The sequence below is a fragment of the Stegodyphus dumicola genome, chromosome X2, assembly GCF_044657685.1.
Source record: "Stegodyphus dumicola isolate Sdum_Otavi_A_Nest chromosome X2, ASM4465768v1".
In the NCBI taxonomy this organism is placed as follows: domain Eukaryota; kingdom Metazoa; phylum Arthropoda; class Arachnida; order Araneae; family Eresidae; genus Stegodyphus; species Stegodyphus dumicola.
This window is the reverse complement of record NC_140781.1, coordinates 57,483,022-57,508,079: the sequence shown is the minus strand read 5'-3', so window position 1 is coordinate 57,508,079 and position 25,058 is coordinate 57,483,022. Positions and strand designations below refer to the sequence as shown.

At 32.9% G+C, this 25,058-nt stretch overlaps 1 protein-coding gene across 1 annotated transcript in view; it reads right to left on the bottom strand.

Moving 5' to 3' along the window:
* Positions 1-3,465: 3,465 nt before the first annotated feature.
* The window catches only part of Blos3 (Biogenesis of lysosome-related organelles complex 1, subunit 3), a 34,379-nt gene continuing 12,786 nt past the window's right edge, over positions 3,466-25,058 (bottom strand). The window contains exons 2-6 of the mRNA XM_035348484.2: positions 17,350-17,443; positions 17,174-17,270; positions 7,159-7,178; positions 4,063-4,184; positions 3,466-3,754 (exon numbers count right to left, since the gene is read on the bottom strand). Coding sequence (XP_035204375.1) covers positions 3,635-3,754; positions 4,063-4,184; positions 7,159-7,178; positions 17,174-17,270; positions 17,350-17,443 — 453 coding nt within the window. The 3' untranslated portion in view covers positions 3,466-3,634. The remainder of the gene's footprint in view (positions 3,755-4,062; positions 4,185-7,158; positions 7,179-17,173; positions 17,271-17,349; positions 17,444-25,058) is intronic.

Sequence of the window (25,058 nt, the reverse complement as noted above, 5' to 3'; positions counted from 1 at the left end):
ATTCGCAGTAATTAAGTCAATTAGGAAGCAATCACACTGCTCATCCGAGGGCGAAAATATAGAAAAGGCAAAGTCAAGGGTTAAATTCATCAATTCTAATGAGGATGCACTAGCAAAGTAAAGCACTGTGGTTTTACAATTTCTGAGTAAGCTATTCGTACGAATTGAAATGACTCTTGCATTTAAACTTCTATTCCATGTTAAGATTTAACTTGAAATTTATGTAAATAATTACTGAGATAATTAGATTTTTGTAGCTTAGTTTACGTGAGATGAAATCAGTTGGGGCCATGCGATGTGAACCGGTGAATCAGGATGTTGTACAATGAAAGCATAGTAAATTCTTAAATTAATGTTTTTTTACAAATTTTGTGTACTTATTTATTGGCTTTTTTAGAAAATTTTAAACGACATTAAAATGTTTATACCTTCAAAATAAAAAATTCTTAGAACTAACATTTGTTAACATTTTTTATGCATATACTATTTGTTTTCGCCAATAAAGTCTGCTTGGCGAGATTTGCGCTGGTGAAACGAAAATGTACCAAAAAATGTTTTTCCTAATTTGTTGTCATTACTTCACTAGGCAGATTCACAAAACGGACGGAGCACGAAACGAACTGCTAATTCAAGCGCCGCCACACGAAAAGAACAAGGAATATCCGTGCCACCGTTAACATGTTAAAAAAATTAATGAAGAATCTAAATTAATGTATGCATGTTGCTCGCATTGTGAAAAAACAATGGTACCTAGAGCCACCATATTCTGAATAACATAGTCCTCTACCTGAATATGGGCACCTGGCAGCCCGAATCTAGAATTTCAAATCTGTTTTATCTATTTCATATTTTCTAAACTCTAATGAATTTTTGAGTAAGAAACTCAATGATTTCAAAGTCTGCAGTGGCAACACATTGTGCAGAATAAAATATTTTTATTTCCAGTGCGTGAGACTGTTTACCAGATGTTTTTATGAGGATTCTGTTTTTAAACATGTTTAGCCCAAATTCTCTCAAAACATGTACATATGTGTAAATGAAAAAAATGCTCCTTTGGGCGTAATATAAATAAAGCTTTTAGATTTTTTTTAGTTTATGTAACAGTCTACCATGCAAAAAATTCCCAAAATAAACAGCATAGAAGTTAAATATTAAGTGGCAATATATTCCACCACATGGCTTCCAACACTGCAAAATTTAGTTCATCTGTCTTTTAAAATCTACATTGTGTTTCCAAATTAATAGGTCTAGTAATTTCTGAAAATTAATAGGTCTAGTAAGGCTTTAAAGGGAAAAAAAAAGCATTAAAATTTTCAGTACATAAAACATAACTACTTACTTCATCTCTCTTAACCCATTAACCGCCAAAACTACAAGGAATGTTTCTTTCTCATGAAAATAATAACAAATATTAAATTAAGCATTTATAACATAAATTTACATTGAAAATAAAAAAAAATGCTCTTACCTGTGGAAAACGAGAGTATTGTGTTCGTGCAACGTCAGCGGAATAAGACTACGGATGTTTAGTGAGTAGGATTGTACTCGTGTGATGTTTCTTTTGAGCGGGGCGCAGGATTACTTTTTAGCTGCATAATGTTTTATAAATCTACAAATCACTTTACTTGTAATTAATTTAATATTAAAATATATATTGTATTTCTTTCACAAATACAGATTATTTCAATTGAAAGATTCAAGCATGAAAAACTTGATTACAATCATGATGTAAAGCTACATTACATACTTTGCATCTATAAACAGACTGGCTATGGTACTCTTTACAACAGTCTTTTGTTATCAATGGACTTTATGATAAAATGTCTACCATTTCCATGCAATGGTTTTTGAATGCTGAATTTACTAGGTCTTCCTGTTGCTAATCTATTTCTGGCTAATTCTACACTCTCAACCGGAGTTAGCAAAAGGAATAATGCATTCTCGCGCCTGAAATCTAAAAGACACTTTATATTTCCAGTAGTAAAAAGTGGTGATATTTAGTAAGTTTAGATACGGTCTCACCTCATATAATTTATCAGTATTGTTAATTTGACTATTGTCAAATGCAAGTTCTGCTTCATATTCCTGTATTGCAAACGTGATATCAATTCTCGTACAACAGGAACAGAAATGTCCTTATCAAAAGACCAATATATTTTTTTCTTGAGGTAAAGAGTGATATTCTGTAAGCAATAATATTCCAATAAATCTTCTCATATAAGCTTCAGATGCAATAAATTCTGGGTTTTTTTTTTTTTTTTTTTTTTTTTTGCTGAGCGTATATATTTGTCTGTTCAACGAGAAGAGAGTAAATGTCTAAACCAAAAGGAAAATCGAAAATCTGTGCACTAGTTTTACCTTGTATTTTGTCTTTTATAATTTCTCTTCTATCGCTTTCTTCATGTTCTTCCTGAGACATAACTAACAGTTCCTTTTTTATCCACTTCAAGATTTCAGTCTTCTGCTTTTTAAACTTTTTAGTATGACTATAACTGCTTTTAGAAGGCTGAAACTTACTTCTTACGTGAATTTCAACTCCCCCAGCAGTATCACTTGGTAAAATATCAGTATCATTATTTAAAAAATTGCTATTCCTTTCTTCTTCGCCACTAGCTTCTGCAATTTGTGGGGGAACAACAACAATATCAGTTTCATTCCGGTCATTATTAACATTATCATCTTCTGTTTCTTCATCAAAAAATCTTTGAAGGGCTTCTTCTAATGTAAGATACCTCATTCTAGGCATTTTTAAACAACCAGAATGTGAAACAGAGAATTGAAAGGAACGAGTGAAAAAGGAGATTGACTACCCGTTTCCTGTTGACGTTACGTCAGCGCAACACCCGTTTTCCCTTCCTTCTCAACACAAATATAAACATCTGACTGATGTAATGTTCTGATAAACAATGACCTTGACTAAAAATAGATCACTCATTAAGATGGTGATTATTTTGTTAAATATTTTCAGCAAAAATACCCAGTCGAAAATTTTGCTTAAAATATGAGATTAATTATTATAAACAAAATGATTGTTGAAGGCAAATATTTTTTACAGAAATAAACTTTATAATATTTCCTACACAAAATCATCTGCTGGTATAAAATATCTTAGGTAGTTATATTTATATATTCATTTATTTTGACCATTGCGTCTACGCAACACCAGCGGCTAATGGGTTAACACATTTTGAAACCTAGCATAGGGCTAAAATTATGAGATGATCTGTTTCACTGCAAGGCATAGTGTATATCCAAAACATGTTTTTTAGATAAAATTTCATTTTTTATATTCAGAATATGTTTTTATTGTATTCATTATATATATAACAAACATTTAGTTTCATTAAAGCAAGGAAATTTGCTCAGATTTATTATATAGATAAGGAATTTGCTCAGATGTTTAGACTATTCTATTAAATCCCTTTGAAAACTTTACAAAATATAGAAATGAATTTTAAAAATATATAAATAAATATAACACTAATAATTTATTTCAATATTTATAAAAAATGCATCACAACAAATAAACAAATATTTTCAAGCAAGTACACCAGAATCATTTCTTTCTTAAAATCTATGACATTATCAGATTAATCACAATCTTGGCTTTAAAAATGCAATTTTCTACACATAGTCAATCAGAGGATTGAGGTTCATAGATATCAGGTAGGAATGATCCTGTTCTCAGTGCCTCCATCTTATCTTCCATATCAAATAAATCATTAGTAAGTCTTCGTATTGTATTTCTAAGTTCCTATATGTAATAATAAAAAAATAATATTAAAGCAAAATCATACAGAGAAATCTTTTTTAACAGAATAATTCAGAAATGTTCATAAAATGGTATATCACTGAAAAACACAGAGAACAGAAGCAATGCTTTCAGGATAAATATGGATTTAAGTTTCAATTTTCAATACAATGAATGCAAAACAGCAGGCTCTAGTAAAAAACAGCACACAGAGGCAGATTTTGATAGAAGAATATAAAATTCTAACTATGAATTGGAAGTTATTGTTATAAAGCAAGCATAAAAACAGATAAACGCATTAAAAAAATTACTTGAACTAAGAGCTGAGATTTAATAAGCTGCTGTGAGATATTGTGAATTTCTTTTGAAGCAGATTCATATGGCTGCGTAACTAATTCCACAATGTTTCTCCGAAGTGTTTGATTTTTTTCTCCTAAAATAATTACAGTATGTCAGTAATAACCATAATACAAGTATGATATGAAGTTTAAAACTTAAACACATGAAATCAATAAACATTTGAATTAATACCGAAAATACAGTTAATTTTTAATTCAGAGATTTTGGGGAAATCAATAATGCTACTAAGCCAAAATGCAATAATTTACAAAATATCACAAGAAACAAGCACAAGTAGTAAGAAAAATTAATATTTCTTCTTATCGACTCCTAATACATATTTATAGCTTCTGGCACGTATTAATATTTTTATAAACACGCATTTTACTCTATACTCTAACTACAAAAATAAATAAATATATTATTTCCAATCATGATATAGCAACAAAAAATAATAAACTATCCACAAACCTTTTCTATGCAACCTTGCCTAAATTCATTCCAGAAAATAGAGAAAATTTTGGAATCTTTTCACATTTCAGGAAAAGTTTTTTGTTTCATATCTGTACATAATACTGGACTCTAAGAACAAGAATTTATAAATATTGATTTTTATCACTTTTTTTTAACGCATTTCACTAAAGCTTCCAGCACATGCAAATACATGTGCAACAGAAAATTCGCCCATTGCCCATGTAACGTTTTTTATTCTAATTATCATGTCACAAAAAGTGAAAATACAAGAATGTCTAAGGTCTCGCCAGGAACACAGTACATGCCATTTATTAAACTTGCTCATTAAAAAACTCAGCAGCTAATTACATTCAAATTTATAAGAACCAAAACACATATGTACTAATGCATAAAAAAACTTCGATTTATTAAACTTAGACTGGCAAAAGACTGATACTGCAGTGTCAAAATATCTTACTGGTACCCATCAAAGCTTTTTGTAGTTCATTCATTTGATGTATTATGGACTGTGGCCTTATCATTCAGGAATATAGTGCTTCAATATAAAGAGGTTTGATTGAAATTTTCCTATTCCGGGGTCCTTAAAAACTGCGAAAAAAAGGGGACAGTTCTATATCTCCCGTTCATGTGGGCCAATTGACGAAATTCAACTTGTGTTTTTTATGTCTCAAAAGCATGAGGCATATGTTAGAAAAAAAGAATCACAGAAGTCTTCTGTTAACAAGCATTGTTGGTCCGAAAATCCCACCTTCAATGTTTTTGCAGCCAAAATTATTCAAAAAACATCTTCCATTGGTGAATTAAGATTTTCTAGAGGCACTTCACATTCAAAAAAATTTTTCTGTTCTAGTTAATGACAATAATTCCAATCCACTGCCTTCAGCCTTTTAAGAAATTATATTTTAGTTCTCATTTCATCAACAGATGGCGCCAATAGCTTAGCTCCTGTCCAGTCTTTCTTATCTTATCTAATCACTATATCTTATCTCGTTCATTTGCGCTTTTGCAGCTGAGGATGACGGTTCGGTAAAACCATCAGAACTAGTCCTGTGAAAATTTAAAAATATAACGCAGATTTTTGTTGTTTGACTTCTAAATTAAGGCTAGAATATACGAGTTTGCACAAATAATGGGTAGTCTGATAAAGGATTAAATTGTGGTATTAAAGATGATGTAGTGGGAGCAAGATTATTGCATGAAACAGAATTAACTTTAGAAAAGGCTCTTAATATAAGCAGATCTGCAAAAATAAGCACACATCAAATGAAAATAAGATATGGAAACTGTTGTAAACATAGTGACAAAGAAACTAAGCAAACATAATAAGAATATATACAAAGAGATAAATACTGAGAAACAACCAACCAAAGTTTGTTCTAAATGTGAAATATCTCATGAGTATCAGATATGTCCAGCGTATGGAAAAATCTGTCATAAGTGTAAAAGGCAAATCATTCTGTGAATCAATATAAAAGCTATAAAATATAATGATGAGAACATTTCGATTTCAGACACTTTGTAGAGACATTAGGTATTTTTTTGGGAAGCAGGAGACATGAAAAATGAGCAATGCCTTTGCCGTGAATCGAACCACGGACCTCTGGAATACACACCCAATGTGCAGGCCACCACACTATGAAGGCATGCTAAGAGGTGGGAGAAATACCTTATATACTCCCCCTTTTAAAGGGCGACTGGGGTTTCAAGGAACCCAATTGCCAAATCAGATGGTAAAGAATCATCATCTATCACACTTTTAGTTCGGGCACCACTGCAGAGACATTAAGTAATTTTTTGAAAGCAGGAGAAGTGAAAAATAAGCAATGCCTATGCCAGGAATCAAACCCGGACCTCTGGAATACGTGCCTAGTGTGCAGAACACCACACTACAAAGGTATGCTAAGAAGGTGGGAGAAATACCTTATAATTTTAATTTTCAAAATTGACCAAATATGTTTCGAGACTTGCCTCTCTCTAGAGGCATAAAAATGTAAAAAGCAAACAAATAAGTTCACCAGTTGACAATGAATTTATGGTTTTGTACATGGCCCATGGTGAACCAAGAGCTAGATGCGTTCTGCATATGGCAGTACTGTCAAACAACTCAAGGTCGGCATGTGACCTTGAAATCTCAAGTAGGATGACATGGCTAACAAATTTTATATATGGCAAAAGTTAAGAATTCACTTGAACATTGGCTGTTTTCATATTCAAAAATTCATTTCCTGTATTTTTTTAATACAGCACTTGCCTTTTTCCCAAATCTATGCGATGCAATCAGTTAAAAAAACTATCATTACAACTTGCTTGCCAGTTTTTTTACTCCATAATCATTAACCCTAATTTCTAATTAAAACTTGTGGAAAATTATTTTAGCTATAAATAGCATACAAAAATATTAATATTTAAATGAACATTTTTTCTTGTATTTTAAATCTATATTTCTATCCTTCATATAGAAACAATAAAAATACAGTACTGCATTAGACATGCAATATAATAACTTCACAAAGAAATTAAAAGTAACAGGATGCAATAATCATGGATTAAAGAAAAATTTCTCATATAAATGTGCACACAAATAAAATACTTACTAAGCTTCTTGTGCAGCAATCTGAAATTACACAAACAATCTTTCAGGCATCCAATTATAAATACATCTTGATAACTCACAAAACTATTAAAAAAATTCTTAAAAGTTCAAAGATTAAATACTGCAAATTATTTGTCAAATCTGCATTCCAAAAATTTGTTAAAAATTATTTCCTCAAAAATAAATACATAAACTGCAGAAACGACAAAAAATAAAATCTTTTCCTATTTCGAATATATATATTAAGGGAGATTAATGTATGGGATATAATATGAAAAATTTATTAATAAGATGCAAGAAAAATTAAAACTACAAAACTGAAAATCTACATACATTTACTCAGTGACATTTCATAATAACTCTGTATAATACAAATGCAATATTACTCATATGTACTCATATGTACACTAAAAGCATGCTGCTTTTACTGTACGTATGAGTAACTTTAAGCCGAAACACTGTAGAAATGAAGAAATAACTTAAATTTTAAAATATTCTAATTAATTATATATTATATAAATTCTTCAGAGAAAAAGCATATACAGTCATCCCTCAATTATCGCGGTTAACAGGGGCCAGAACTGGCTGCGAAAAGTGAAAAATCACAAAGTAGTTTCACCCTCTCATTTTTAATGCAGCTACATGTTTTGTGTATGTATAATATCAATAAGTGTACACGACACCATATAAGTGCATATGTTATTATTAGAACATTAAAGAATAGTTTCAGACATGTAAATAAAATATTAATAGTATAAATAACATACATTAAAATAATGCATAAATAATCTAAATATGATAGGTGTGTGTGTGTGCAACATGCGTAGATGTAACTAAAGTGTACATACTATAAATATGTTTTTAGAACTCTTTTATTCTAACAACTTTTCTTTTATAACAAGGTACATAACTCCCCTCTGACAATAGCTTCTCTTTGCTTGATCTTTATAAATGTCGATAGAAAAACTGTGCAGTACGATGGAGATGAAAAAGATGATGATTTACTGCACAAGTTAATGAGAACTTTATTGTTCCTCAGATGACACCTCATCGTCAGGTACTAGGGGCGCTGGATCATTGCGGGCAGTTTTGGATAGAGCTGGGGTAGCTGCAGGAGGCTGTGTAGAGGCAGCAGGAGGAGCTTCTGCAGAACGTTTTTGGTGCACAAGGAACATCGTGATGGGGAGTTGTGACTATTGTTTTTTCTTCTGAGCAAAAATGCCCTTGTACGTCATTACATCGTCAATACATTTACTGAATCCTACAGCTCTGACCATGTTGTAGTCAATTTCTTGGGCCCTTTGTTGCAGAATCTATGCTTTGCTGCACAGCTCTTACAGGTTTTCCAAGGTAAGGCCACGTTCTTCAGCTTCATTGTCGTCACCGTCATCAGCTACCTCCTCTTCTTTCTCACTCACCGATCTTGTCATTTTGACGAATTCCTCGTTAGTTCGAGGGTTAGAGTGGCATTTAATCAGTGTGTTCACTTCTTCCATCGTCATGTCAGAAAACCCTTCAGTGGCTACCAACCGAGCCAGCCTCACACAGCTTTCCGAGTCGGGAGGGATATCAAATGGTGAGATGCTAGTCAGCCAAACATAGATGTGGATTTTGAATTGTGTGGGCACTCCCTGCCTTCTGCTGGCGTGCGGGCAACTTTCGTGCCGTAATTCCTCAATTTTCAGTTTTTTCTGAATATTTTTGAACAATCCGTGATGTACTGAGACCGTGATAAATGAGCTGCGAAGTAGCGAGGGATGACTGTATATTTATGTAAGAACAGAAGCAACATAACTGTATTACAAATAAGGCTGGTGAACAAAATTTAGAGCAGATGAAAGCTTTAATGTGTTCGTAACAAAATATTTTATACTGAATTTACGTACGCAATGAGAATTTTTCTATCCTACACAGTTTCCATTTAACAATGTTGTCTTAAATTTTATTTTTCTGGAATATTACATTTTTCTGAATGATTACCAATAGCATTTTAAATGAATAAACACTATAGTTGCTCTACTAATAAGTTGCTTAAAATTTATGTGAACATTTTGTTGATTTTTTTCATGTATTTTGGTGCATTTCATTTAATAAATATTTTCACTGCGCATTTTTCAAGTGAATTTGCTTTTACATATTGTTGCTTTTTTTTTTTTTTTTTCCTAACACCAATTCTTTTGTTATTTTCTTCCTTCACGTTCGTATGGGGTTCGTGAGGATTTGGAGTGAATAATGACAATACTACTTGATGAAGTACCGAAACACACTTTATTGGCCAGTATTGTCAGAACAGCTCCAAAACACATTTTTACAGTCATCGATGAACTACTATAAACACACTGGCACAATCAGCGATACAGCCTTTAAGTTATCACGGTGGAGATAGCTTCACAGCAAAGCACTAGAGTACAGCTCCCGACTCTGCTTGGTCATTCTCGGAACTCCACGTACTCTCAAGACACTTCACACTACAACTCGCGATGCACTCGACGACACACAGGGCACAGCTCCCGACTCTTCGGTTCAGACGTTCCCAGAGCTCAACACGCTCCCTCGGCAATGTACTAACAACGATACAATACGAGACTTTTTCGATGCACTCAGCACTTGCTAGTCGGCTGTCAACTTGAACATCTCCATACGGACTAACTAGATGAGACACACTCTCACGCATTCTAGACGAGGCACTCACTAACTCGCCCTCTCGACAAGGCACACCCTCCCTGACTGCGAATCAGGAGGCTTTATATAGCTTTCGGCTTGTGTTCGAGAACATTCTGGGCTAAACCGGTAAGAATTCGTTCCAGAAGGTTCTCCATCCGTCCATGGTATACGCCAATTTCGTCACTAAATGGGCGATTTTTCACTAAGTGTGGCAACCCTGCCTTCCCTTGCCATTTTATGACAACCCTAAACCTGCTTTGCAGGGAAGCCATCTTACCGCGCCTGTACATTTCGTAACACTATTATATTTGTAAGTGTTTATTTTATGTATAGCTCTATAGCTCTTTTACTTCTGAATCAGTACAAGAAAATACAGAAAGAAATAATGGAAAAAAAAGACCTGAAAAGTGCTCTAGTTTATGCTATGAAAGTGGAAAGCACAGAACATCAGCAAAAAAGATTATTGGTCAGTAAAAGAGGTATCAACGGTGCAGAAGATCTTGCACTGAAAGCAGTGACCGAGCTAATGAAAAAAACTGGAGAATAGGGACACATTTGAAGTGCAGATGAGTAATAACAATATCATAAAATGCTGAAAATACAATAGCTAAGACCTTTTAAAAGACTATCTTTTGCAAAAAGTACAGAGGAGTAAAAATCATTTAAAAGAACATGAATTAGTGAAGTAGAAAATTCTCGTCAATGTTCAACAGATATCTTTATTTCATAGCGGTGATCAAAGACTGTATTTGGGGGGGGGGAAGAAACAAACAACTTCCCATATAGCATAATAATAGACCCTGGAGTTGTCAAAAACCTTTCCACATGGGTGTCTCTTTGACTATAAAAAGAGAGAGAATAAATGTATTTCGGTTAGTGTATATGTTTTATATATATGACCACAAAGTTTTATGTTGCTCATATAACAGAACCACATAATACTGAAATTGATTTTTGTTCAAGATATTTACAGGATAGCTCTGCATTATTTTATATTAACTACAGACATTTAAATGACATTATAAAGAAATACACCTCAACTGATGACACCTCAAACACACTAACAGGAAATAAATCATTTTTAACTCTGGATTTGAAAAGCAGCAACTACCAAGTGGAATATAAGAAAAATAGTGAAATGATGGTATTTACTACGAGTGAAGGACTCCAACATCCGAATGTCCATAAGAAACAGTTCTGAAAGGACAGTCATATGAAGCCTGCTTTGTGTATCTCAATAACATTATAATAGACAGATGCATATCTGAGAAACATCCAAGAAATATTAGGAAGTCTGGACAAACTCGGAGAAGATAATTTAAATTTAAGCCTTTTGAATTGTAAATTACTTCACGGGTGAGTTAGCTATTTTGGTCATATGATTTGAGCAGAATGTGTACATGCAAATCCTGAGAAAATCAAGGCTGTTTGTGACTGGTGTCATTTTCAAGATGCTCATCACTTAAGAAGCTTACTTAAATAACACACTTATTACCAAAAAAGGGGGGGTTGTATGATTGCAAGACTTTTACATCACTTAATAGAAGCAAAACAAAGTTCTAAATGAACTGATGAATACAAAAATGCATTTAAAGCCTTGAAGGAAGCCTTGATAATCTGCCTGTGGGCTAACTTATCAACAACAATATGTGTTTATTCTAGATATGTATGACAACAATGAAAAAGAACTGTTTTTCCACAAGAAGCTGACACTAATAGCACGTTTTTGTCTTTTATTAAAAGCTTCTTGAAATGGAAAGAAATTACTGCATCACTGTAAAAGAGTTATTAGCTATCATAAAGTCAGTAAAACATTTCCATTATTATCTGTTGACTAACCATGAACCAATAAGTTAATGTCAAATAGCTGGATAAATTCAATGACTACAGAAATATAACATGAAAATTCAATATTGAAATGGATCTTCATATATAAATGTTGGTGCACCTTCAGTGTGGATTCAATATGAAAAAGTATAAGAACCACTCAAAAGTAAAGGGGAAATATGGCTTTGAAATCCCAGAGATTAAATATGCTAATGCAGACTCTATAACATGAGATTAATTCTTGGAACAATAAAAAAACTAAGAAAGGCCCTGAAGGAGATCATCTTTTCTCAATATCCAATAGCTCTGTCTTCAACAACTAAATCCATCAAACTTTTATTTTTACCTTTACAACGCTTTAACACAATTCATTTGATTTTTCATCCTGCTAATTTTTTGCTGTGTTCCCTTATTACACATATTTTCAAATGCATCACATATATATAGGAGAAAATCTTGATACCATGATTTACTTAAATTGGACAAGACAAACCATTTGCACCCATTCTAAATAAAACAACAAAAAAAGTGACAGTTCATATTCAAGAGCTATCTTACCTTCAAGAACCTCAGGAGTGGTTCAGGTCAAAATAATTAGTTTTTATGCTATGTGTTTTGCAAAATACTGAGCTACTCAGAGCCTATTTTGTGTATTTTTACCCTGCTAATAGTTAGCGTAGTTAGTTATTTTTCCTAATCAGGCATTTTTATAACCCTGAATAACATAGAATAGCACCACAATTTCTTATAACTCAAGAACATTGAAAGGCAAATTCTAAGGTTTGGTTTGATTTAGTTTACTATGGTAAAACACCCTATCGCTATCTGCCTACTGGGAGGAATGCCTTTGTGGAGGGCTTTCTAAGGGAAACTAGCTCGTATACACGTTACACATGGCAACCACAAAAATGGCCATGAAGGCAGCTCATTCACCTGGAATCGAACCCAGGTCAGAACTACCAGTGTTCAATAACTTTACCGCTCGGTCGCTGGTAGGCCCATATTCTAAGGACTTTTTAGCTCAAAGGAGCATTTGCCCAGATCTATCAGTCATGAAATGGCATTTTGCATTGAATCACTTAAATGTGATGTATCACTTTGTAAGGTTTATCCAATTTTTAGTTACTTTCCTGTCCTTTCTAAATTTCAGCTTACAATTTCCTGACAGAACGTGTTTTCAGAATCACAGTTAAATGAAGGCAAATGAAGGAAGTGCAAGTATTTAAAGTTGAAGTTCTACTGACTTCGTTAGAGAGTCAGAGATTCTAAGCAACACCAATCACTTTTTGGCTATACTCTCTCTTAAGCTATTTCTACACTCAGCCGTATTTCAGGCCCTTGAAAGCTTCACTGTTTAATTAGTGTTAAGGGGGCCAACTCTTGTAGAATCTTGATAGCTTCTATGTCTCTTTAGTTAAGTTTTATTCTTACTATTTCTGAGTTCAAGCCCAAGTGGAGGCTTTGCTATAAACTCCAAGAAGGAGTCAACTGTTAAATTTATTTTGAATAATTTGAGAGTAATTAACCTTTCATATATTTACGTTTCTATCTTTCTGAACTAAACAAATATTCGCTTACCTGTTCTTAAGGTTCGACACATTTAGCTGTAAGTTATAGGTTGGAACAATATAACTTTTTAAATTGTTGTAACCAAATATTATTGCCTTGTATCATATTTAAAAATATTAAATAATGAAGAATCTGTATGAATGCATGTATTTTGTTTGCACTGGGACAAAACAACGGTACCTACAGTCATAACATTTTGAATAACTTAGTCCTCCACCCGATCAAGGCCATATTTGGAATTTCGAATTTTTAGTCTATTTTATATTTTGTAAACCTTTAATGAATTTTTGATTAAAATACTCAATAATTTTAAAGTAAGCAGTGGCAACACTGTAGCAAATAAAAAAATTTTATCTCCAGCACACGAGACAGTCTATCAGAAATTCTGAAGATATACTGTTTTTAAATATTTTTAGCGAAAAGTGGTGTTAGCCCAAATGCTCTCGAAATGTGTACATGTCTTTAAATGAAAAAAAAAACAACCATTTGGGCATAATATAAAACTTGAAAACTCTCAGATTTTTCTTTTTATTTACTACTATAAATTTTTTATTGGGTATATATATATATATATATATATATATATGTAAGAAAAGTAAAGAATATGTAAAAGATTAAATTAGCAGCATAAATTAATTTCCTTTCTCTATTCGAAAAATGGTAACCTCTTTCTGAACTGGGTCATTTCTAGATTAATCCATGCCATAAGACTCTTGCATAATTCTGATGATGTAAATGGACCTAAAACTCAAGCAGCCAATAATAATTTTACAGAAATATTAACTATCCAATCAAAATGCATTAATCCATGTCATATGACTCTTGCATAATTCTGATGACGTAAATGGACCTAAAACTCAAGCAGCCAATAATAATTTTACAGAAATATTAACTATCCAATCAAAATGCATTGAGGACCAAAACTAACTCAGTCTGAATTAATATTTCACCCTGAACATAACACACTTGCTTTCTACACTTTGGCCTAGCTGGACTGCAGTCTGTCTGCTCCTTCTATCTTACTGTAAATTAATCTAAAATGTAAGTTTTCTGGAATAGGCACATTTAATGTGTCATCTTGTTTGTGGCCGCAACATGTTGCTGAAATAAAAAATGAAGATTTCATCTGCCTTCGCCTCCAATTTCCTATTCATTATGAATCAACACTTCTATGCTATCAAAATTCTACTCATCACTACTTCTAAGTTTGTTTTTATCACACACACACATATATATATACATTTTAATTTAGTTCCAAAATTTACAGATCAAAGAAAACATGTCACTTTAAAAGAGTATAGACATAGAAAAAAAAAAAAAATAATAATGCACAAACATCAAAATGATAAAGCTTTAATATCTGTGGCTCATTATACCAATAACAGTGATAGACAGCATTTGCATCCTTGCATATAGTAATTGTTAGGAATGAATGTCTTATGACTTAGATCAGAAGACCAAAAAAAAAAAAAAAATGATCTTAAGTTTTCCTACAGAATATTCTTTGGTAAGCTTTAGTTTACTTTCATCTCTACTATCAATACTTAAACTGCTAAATACTAACTTGAAGCCACACAATTCACCATATTTTACTCTGTCTGAAAAACCATTTCCTGGAAAGGATTGCACATAAAATTCCACACTTATGATGTAAATTATTTAAATAATTATTTGTTTTTTTAAACATGCCATCACATAACACAACTCAACATACCAACAAATGCAAAAGGCAACATGCAGCTTTTCCTAGAAATGCACTTCCCGGAACTAGTTTGAATGGTAGAAATCATACACTTTTTTTACAATACTAGCAAATACAGCATCAAAAAGAACTTGATGCTATATTTGTTATAGGTCAACCAACCAGAAAGGGAGAAAAAGTTCACCTAACTGTAAAATCCCTGAATGCAAAAGTTCCCTAAAATATACATATTCAGCAAAGTACTGAAGGAATTTGTTATACAGTCTGACAGTAGTTTAAGCAGCTTCACAATTATACAACAGCAGCAAACAGGATGTCTTGATGAGAACTTTTATGATCTACCTCAAGTTACAATCAATACAGCAGCTTTTATGCATTATTTTTTTACTGAAACTAGATATAAATTTTCTCATGGCATAGTTACCAAAGACACCTTGTCAATTTTTAGCTGTGAAATCACTACAATATTATTATTACTGGAGTCACCAGTCAATAACTAACAATCAGGAACTAGACACTTATGTTCCAAAAGAAAACAACTGTAAATCTATGTAAATAAAATAAGTGAATTACTTCTTCAAAATGTTTTATACAGTCACAATGCTTCAAATAAAAACATAAAACTTCAAGAAGTTTAGTCAAAAATAAATAAATCATATATTGATTCAAATGGCAATTTAAATTTTATTCAAAACAGAGAGAGCTAAATTACATATCATAAGGGTTTTGGTCAATGCTCCATTGGCATTTATTAAAATCAGAGCTACCCAGTCTCACAAAGTTTAAAATCAGACAGTTTAAATGCTGCTACAGTAAAAACAAGTTTTAAAATCCTCTATTAAATAACACTGATATGTAGTGGCAGCACAAATCAGAGAAAACGAGGGGGGAGCTTGTTTGAGCATCACTTAGTAACTACCAATCGAAATTTCAGCTAATTTGAGTACAAATATTTTGTTTGACAGTAATTTTTGTGAGTTAATGTGACCGCTTTTGCGAAAATGAAAAAAAAATCAAGTATCGTGCTGTCATTAGATACTTATTTTTGAAAGGTAATACACCTACTCATATTAGACAAGTTGAACACAGTGTATGGTGATGCGCACCATCACTACTACTGTGATATTTGGGGCAGATGAATTTAAATGTGTCAGTATGAGCTTGGGTGACGATGAACGTTCAGGATGGCCAAAAACTGCAACCACCAAAAAAAACATCGCTAAAATCCACCAAATGGTGCTGGACGACTGTCGAATCAAGCTTAGAGAGACAGCAGATGCTTTTAGCAAGTCCTAAGAATGTCTTTGCCACATACTGAACCAAGATTTAGATACGTGCAAGTTGGCTGCACGTTGTGTGCTGTGTTTGCTCATTTTGGACGAAACACATGTCCGAATGAACATTTGCACCGCTCTGTTGGTACAATTCAGGCAGAACAAATCAGAGTTTTTCAATGATTATTCACTGTACACGAAACCTGGATTCGTCATTACAAGCCCAGAAACAAAAATGCAGTCAAAACAGTGGACCACAAAGGGAGAATTGACTCCAAAACTATTCCTTCTGCTGGAAAAGTGATGGTGACAGTTATCCGGGATAGCCATAGAATTGTCTTAATAGTGTATCTTGAGAAAGGAAAAAGCATTACCGGAGCATACAATGCAACATTACTTGACAAGCTGAAGGCAGAAATTGTGAAAAAAACGGCTACATTCGCAAAAATTGATTCTCCATCTCATATCTCAGTCATTGCATTTGAGAAAATCTAACCTTCATGGTTTGAACTGCTTAATCACCAGCTCTACTCGCCTGACCTGGCACCAAGTGACTTTGTTTTGTTCCCTAAGCTAAAAGAAGCACTTGGAGGACAAAGATTTTTGTCAAATGAGAAGATGATGAACTTTTTTAATAACTACTTTGCAGAGAATGATTCCACATATTATTTGGATTGGTTAAAAGGATGGAAGCATCGCTGGAAGAAATGCATAGACTAACAAGGAGACTACATTGAAAACTAAAGATAATTTTGGATAAAAATTATCTTTTTTCTTTGTTAGGTCGGAAACTTTTTAGACAACCTATATAGCTATGAAATGCAATAAGATAAGGTATGTATATAATAATGACTATCCATAACCTGCTCAGCCATAGGCACTACAGGTGTATGTCTGTATACGTACATAATATATGCCAAAATCATAAAAACATAGGCCTTGATATTATAAATTTAATCAAAGAAACTAAACATACATACGTGTTATACAATGCTGCAGAACCTTCTCTAGATGCATCTTTTTCTACTGGTTCTGCAGAACTTCTGTCCCAAGAATCATTGATAGAAAAGTCACTACCTACATACACAAGCATTCCAGATTATATTCCTAAAATTAACATAATTACAAAATTATGTAATGTTATTAAATAGCATACCTGACTGAGGTAAAGTGTGATGAGTATCAATTTCTTCATCAGATTCTGATGCTTCACCAGATATTACTATTCCATGAGGAATCCTTGATGCAGTCTAAATTAAACAATGCTATATATCAGGACATTTTACTGACAGAAACTTACATCTACACTTTTGGCAATCACATCAATTTTGTACTAATAATGAGATAAATCTTGTTCCTTAAACAAGCAGTAATTTTACACAATATGGAAACAGTGCTCTTTAGAATATTCTTCCATGACTCATGATCATCAACTTATCCACCGGATCACTTTGTGACATTGTCTTCTACTTTTTCTGAGAGAAAAGAAATACCATACAGTTCAGAGTGCTTTATAGCTTTGTGTAAACCTATCACAATTACAACAAATCTTATCACAAGAAAAAAAACTTAGGCACAATCAAGAAGAGAAGCAATACATATTTTCAGTTTTATTACCTGTTGTAAGAAGTGATGTTTAACAATACATATATAACAATGAAAATTGTTAAATTAGGCACCATAATGAAGCAAGGTGACATTAAGCTGGTTAAAGAATACTATATAAAACATTCCCTCAATTTTGTAACATCCCACATATTTCAGTCATCAACTAGGTGTGTGCACATATATGAAAAGTTTTAGCATTCAGCTATCATACTAGATGAAATCTAAAGTGTGTAAATGAAGTTGAAGAGAAGCAGCAACATCCTGTTTGAAAGAAAGCATGCAAAAGCTCTCCCACAATCCCACAACTCTGTGAGACACTTCATTATGTGAAATTTACCAACTGTACAAAATAGCCTAATTGCAACAAGTAGTCATTTGCAGTCAGATATTTTGTGGTCAGAATATTTTATTTTTTTACTCTCACCACTAAGAGAACTAAGCAACACTAATATACCAAATTCAAATTTATTAAATACAGTCAGAAACCATTATGAAAACTGAACAAACTTTTGGCATTCATTATGAAATTTTGTTTTATTAAAAAATGTTATAAAATTATATATTCTTCAACATTAATGTTTCAAACATATGCAAAATACATACATCACTGGCCCCCCCCCAAAAAATGCTTACCCTTCAAAATGCCCTTTTGCAAACTGTGCCCTTCTTAAATGTGCAGTTTTAAATTTAAAATATATGTATACAGTTCATCATTTTCCTTTTAATTTTATTATCATTCTCTGCATTTAAAATTTAAAAAACTAATATTTACTTTGCTTCATCCTCTAGCAGTTTTACTTGTCTGCAGAAAATGCATGCACTGTCTAGCGTGGCTTGTAAGAATGAGTTTCGTCTAATGTTACAATATCAAAGCTGCTAACCTCAAAGCATGAAAAACTGGGAGTTTCCAAGAGATTTTTCCTTACTGCCACTTCAAAAGAACTCCACTTTATAATGCATGATTCTGGTTTTATATTATTTATTGTGCAATTCCAATGTAAAATATTGGGCAGTCAAAAAAATATTGAGCCATTTGTTCATGAGATAATGTTAGAATCTGAAATTTCATGATGTATGCGTCATAGCAGGTCACATCACATATCATTTGACAACTGTCATTTGAAACTAGCAGATGTGCAAAAAATGTTGGAATGCTTACACTCAAGTAAGGCACTGCCAAGTGAAGATGAGTGAACTTTTCACAAAACTGCACTAAATGTTACAGTTTTATTTAACTAAAGGCACAAATGCTGTTCACGCTGATTGAAAAATGTATGCCATTTCTGAGCAAGACAGGTTATCAAAAGCAACAGACAAACAATTTTTTGCTTTTGTTGCTCCTCGGATGCTAATCGCTCCAACATAATTCTTGCTGCTGCCAGGCAAAACAATAGACTCATACCTGTACTATCAACAATTAGAGCTGTTACCAAAAGTAAAGAAAGTGGTAAAGAGGTCGCTAAGAATGAAGATTTCAACTGTTTATTTAATGGAAATTCTCAACACTGCAATTAAAGGAATTGAGCAATGAAACTAAGTTATGAACAAGAAATTTATGTCTCTATAAAGTTAACAGGAAAGTATTAACACGTGCACACACATATACCCCCCCCCCAAAAAAAAAGAATTTCTTAAACGAGTTATATTAAAAGAAGTGTTTAATTTTAAAAATAAGATTAACATTAAGCTTTTTATTTATTTTCATTATGCTTTCACAAAAGTTTCCCACCACTGCAAATGTGGTCTGCGCAAACAGTTTGTATTGGCATCTTTAATCATAATTTGTAAAACAATTTTTGACATTTGAAAGAAGCAGACTTGCTTTAGAACACAGTATTCTGAAATTTGAGGACTACTGACATTCAAGAAGCAGAGCCTACTGATGATGATGATGAGGCCTGCCTGCGAGAACTTGTGAAAAAAGATCAGTATATAACCACTTGAGAGTTTGATAAGGAGTTAGACGTAAGTGCCATGTCCATTAGTCGTGCTATGCATTGCATAAATTTGACATACAAGTTCAATCACTGGGTGCCGCATGAGTTGACTCAAGCAGATAAGGACAGATGTGCTCAGGCCTGCACTAATCAGCTTGAATATCAATGCAAGGACAAAATTCTGGACCAGATCATCACTTGTAATGAAAAGTGGATAACTTCAACAACAAAGACAAAAAGGGGGTTGGTCAACAACACTCAGCTAACCCATCAGAAGTGTCACCAAGCGCAATTTGACTAGCAAAACGATCATGCTTTGTATCTGGAAGGACTGTCATGGTATTAACCACAAAGAGTATCTGGGAAAAGGTAAATCCTGGACAGTAAAATGAACAGTGAGATGCTAGTCCATGTTGGCGCTGCTATCAAGGAAAAATGTCAAACTGAATTCTGGGGCAAAAAAGTAATGTTCCATCAAGATAATGCAAGATCATATGTGTCTGCATTCACCAGATGGATTCTATATGCACACGAATGAGATATTTTGCCACACTCACCATATAGCACCGACGTCGCTCCTTCGGATTTCTACCTTTTTTTTTTTTCACTGATGCAGCTACGTTTTGCTGGTGCTATCTTCCCTTCTCACAGGGCGTCCAAAATGAGGTTGATCTGTTTTTGGTAGAAGGATTAGAAAAACTACCAAAACGGCAGAAAATCATAGATTTGGGTGCTGATTACTATCTGCACTAAAGGTACTGCTTTCACGTTTTTCTCTAACTTTATTAAGAACGTATTTTGGCAGAAAACTTCTGCTACAGCCAGAATTTTTTCCCCCTGTAAATTTTGATTTTATTAAGATCATAAATGAATCATTTTCACAATCATTTCATATATTTAATTTTAAAATTTCTATATCAGCTTACAAGATTTAAATAAATGATTTAAAATCGATAAATTGTCCAAAACCTTGCAATGCCAAAGTTCTGAGAATTCTGAATCTCAGTTCTGCAGTTAAGAAAATATATTTTTACAAGTATGTCGCTATACATATACCCATGCACTACACTATCTATGTGGGGGGGGGAATCATAAAGCAGCCTTTTTCTCCCGAACCCCCAAGTAGCCAAAATAATAAAAGGGGTAAAATAAGGATATCTGGATTGCAGTCCAGCTTTCTGCTTAGGATCTTCAATGTTCTGTATCGAGGTTTGCCATTGGAGATCAATTGTTTATAAGATTTTCCTTCTGTTATGGCTAAGTGCTGGTGGATAAATGAATAAAAAGACTGGAAATCTGATGCACTGGAATACAGATAGCTTTACAGTAAACATACAGAAAGAAATTCTGTTAATAATATACTGATTTACTCAGATGACAGATCTGAATTATTCAATAATTTATAAAAGAAAAAATATAAATATGAGACTTAGTTATAGCATGCAGTCAAAGGAAATAGCAATGATAATGCTACAAATCCCACCTCTCCAAGTAGACAATGAATGGGCAATTATTTTCAAATATACCCTTCATTATACTAAATGCTAAAGGAAACAGGTCTGTGGTTTTCCACAGTAAGGAACATTCACAAGCAATGCAGTAGTATGTAGCATGAGTTTGTCTTTAGCAAGATGACAGGTGTGTTTCTCAGGGTTCATTGCCACATTTTAGTTAAAAAAATAAGCACCTATAAGCACTTTTCAAGCACATTTTAAGAAAAAAAAATAAGCACCTGTCTAATTACATTATACACAACTGCATAACCTTAAAAATTAAGACTCGTAATTTAAAATATGAGAAATGCAGTATTTATTAAGAGAGAATAAGCATTACCTCAACCACGGAAAATAATTACTTTTTTTTTAAATTTTAAATAACAGTTAAATTTACAGAACTAGTTTACAATGAGAGAAAAAAAACTACGCAGAACTAAACTATATTACACGATTTAATGATGAAATTTCAGTTCAAAATAGAGGAAATAAATAATAATAAGGCATATTTATTCTATTCGCTTGGAACTTAATAATAAATACAATTTATTTTCCCACTCATATTGATATTTAACTAATTTAAATCTAAATTCTGAACATTTTCTAAATTTTCATCGTATATCAGTTTTTCTTTAACAGATATTGCAAGCAAAGTAATTTAGGTAAAAAAGAGGAACATTTCTGAAATCAGAAGACAGAAATCTGCTTCATGCTGTCATCCTTTAACAGTAAAAGCTTAACTACCCGCCATACTTGAAAACTGGCGAATATTCGGACAGTCCAGCGTAACTTGAAAAAGAGGAGCGGAGGGAGGATAGACTGTAGCCGTTCTTTAGATTTTTCCGCTAAATAAATGCTTTTGACAGTTCGATATGTGCATCATATAAAACCAAACCAACGGAACAGAAAAATATTCTGTTTTCCAAGCACAGTAAAACTCTCTTAAGTGTTCATAAACAAATCTCGGACCGAACATCAAAATTAATTATTTCTGCAAAATATCGCAAACGTTATTGCGCAATACGTGCGCCGTAATTCTTCCCTACATGATATTACGCAATCGGATTCAACAGCTGCCGGTATTGGGAGAATAGAGAACTAAATAAAGGAAAAGAAAGAGACTTACCAATCTGGGGTGTTTTTCTTTCTAATTTTCAACAGACTGAGTCAAATTTCTGGAATAGAATCATTCTTCACTTTGGTTAATAGACCGCAAAAATTTTAGTCCTATTCAATCCAGATTGGAAAGTGACAAAAAAAAAAAAAAAAAAAAAAAAAAAGATCCGTTGCTTGTTTTGCAGCAAACTGTAACAGTTTCAATATTCGAGATTTTGCGGAGAAGGGGAGAACCTCCCAATCTTCGTACTGTACAATGTATTTATTGGCCAAAAAAATGAAATTATTTTGACTATTCGATTACTTTCCCTTTATTTAAGCCATTCTGAATATTATTCCTTAGAAAGCTAATCTGTGTTAAAACACAACCATTTTTGGAAGTTTACTATACTTCAGCAGTTACTGCAACTATGTTATTATAAATATTCATACATATGCTCATAATATAAGCATAACGATCATAATAAACACGAATATGAACTGACCAAGCGGAACGAGAATGCAAATTATTAAGATTTTGATAGAAATTCAAACGTGTGTAGTATTTGGGTGGGAGGAAAAGAATGCCGAATGTACCGAAATTTTCTACTGCTTTCACAATTCTTTGACCAACAGAACAATGGGCACCTACCTGTCTGTATTCTCCGTGCACACCAAAGGTTATGTTAATGCAGAGAAAGGAGGAAAAGCTATTTCCGGGAGTGTAATTCACCATCTGACATTCCTTATTAGGAAGAAAAGTTGTTTATTTAGTTTCGGCTTTGGTACGGGGAAAAATTGCGCGTTCATTAAAAAAAAAAAAAAAAAAGCACTAAAAGCAAAAAATAAGCACTAAAAACAAAAAAATAAGGGCTTTAAAGAAATTGTAAGCATCTATAAAGGCCTTTATATTTTATTTTCAAATATAAGGACTTATATGCCTTCTGACCACTTTGTACGTTTGTTTCCAACCCAGCAAGTAAAACCTCTTCAATATTTTGTTTCAATATTTTTATTAGCAAATTCTTTGCCATTGTCAGTCTTAGCTCTCCATATCGTGAACACATCCAGCAGATGATAGGTAACTTAATTTGCTTTTATTGCCCTTTACTGAACAATTTTCATTACATGGTCTCGTTAAACCGTTATAAACTTAATGTTTCTATTCGCTTCCGACTGTAAGTCAGTAAGATCAACTTGACACCTTGGATTCAATTTAATGCTTTTAACAAAATAAACAAACAAAAAAAACTTTATCTTGGAACGAATTGTTTCTTTTGACAAAATTCACAAAGATTTAAATATATCAATTTTAATCACAATCTGCTTATATTTTGTCTTAAGCATTTTTATCATTCTATTGCACCCTCCATGGCCTCCAGAAAAGCATAAAGTATAATTAGGTCTTTTTTATTTTTAGCTGCAGCAATATGTTTTTTTAACACAACCAATTCTTAATGATATCATACCTTGATAGTCAATGATAATCTTCTGATTATTTGCCAGAAGTCTTCTCTTCATTTTCCTTCTCTCTCTTGAAAAAAAAAAAAAAAAAAAAAAACTTCTAACTGAGAATTTTTTTCTTTTTTCGATTTTAGCATATCAAAACCATCATCAAAATGTGGTAAGCACCTATAAGGGCCTTTATATTTTATTTTCAAATATAAGGACTTATAAGCACTTATAAGGACCGCTACGAACCCTGTTTCTACCTGAAAAATAACGTTCCACTTTGAAATTCAAAGTGAATAACATGCAGACATAAGATTTTAAGGCAACAAGCCGATTCTCATATTGCTTTCAAGGCTACGTAAACCTAGGCAAGATCCAGACAATCAAACATACCTGTAACATTTAAACTCAAGGAACGTGCAGATAAACGCATGAAGGTAAGGCGAATTTTGTAACTGAAGTACAATTTTCAGGCTCCATACTCATCAGATGCGCATCATATGAAGGGATATGAACCAATACTACACACCACACTATTACACACGTCACCTCTAACCATGAGACATCATGAACTTACTTCTATCCCACAACTTCCAGTAAGATTAAGGATACACTGGAAAAAAATTACTGTTCCACCTTCTCGTGGGAACTATTTTTTTGCCCTTGTCAACTTTTCATTTAGTCAAATCAAATATGTTTCTGTCAAAATATATTTAGACAAATCAATATACTGATATATACCGATGTATATATATATATATATAAATACAGTACAAAGTCTTTAATCCGGACGTCCATAATCTGGAATTATCTATAATACGGACCTCAAAGCTACAAACTTTCTGCGCATAATACCTTTACGCATTTGCATAACACGTTTACGCATGCGCGTTTAATGTATAACGGACGGTATAAGCTAGGCTAAAATTATCTAATTATCTATTTCAGTTAATGTTGCAGAGTGCGTTGTTCCTTAATCTTCTAATAGGATCCAGTTTATTATTTTTTGCAGACTGTTAGAGCAATTTTATAAAAAGTAAGCTTGAACTTTCGATTATGTCAAAAAGAGTTTTCGATTCTGGAGCTGCCAAAGGATCTACAAAGCGAAAGCATGTTTCGATGCACCGCTTCTGATAGTAAAGAAAATCACAGAGAAGTTATTGAAAATGAAAAAATTTCGATTGACAAGTTAGTTGGTATTCTCGACACAACAATTACAGGACTTGAACAGTGGAACTGAACAAGAAATTATGTCTGTTTATAGAATTAAAGAGATAGTA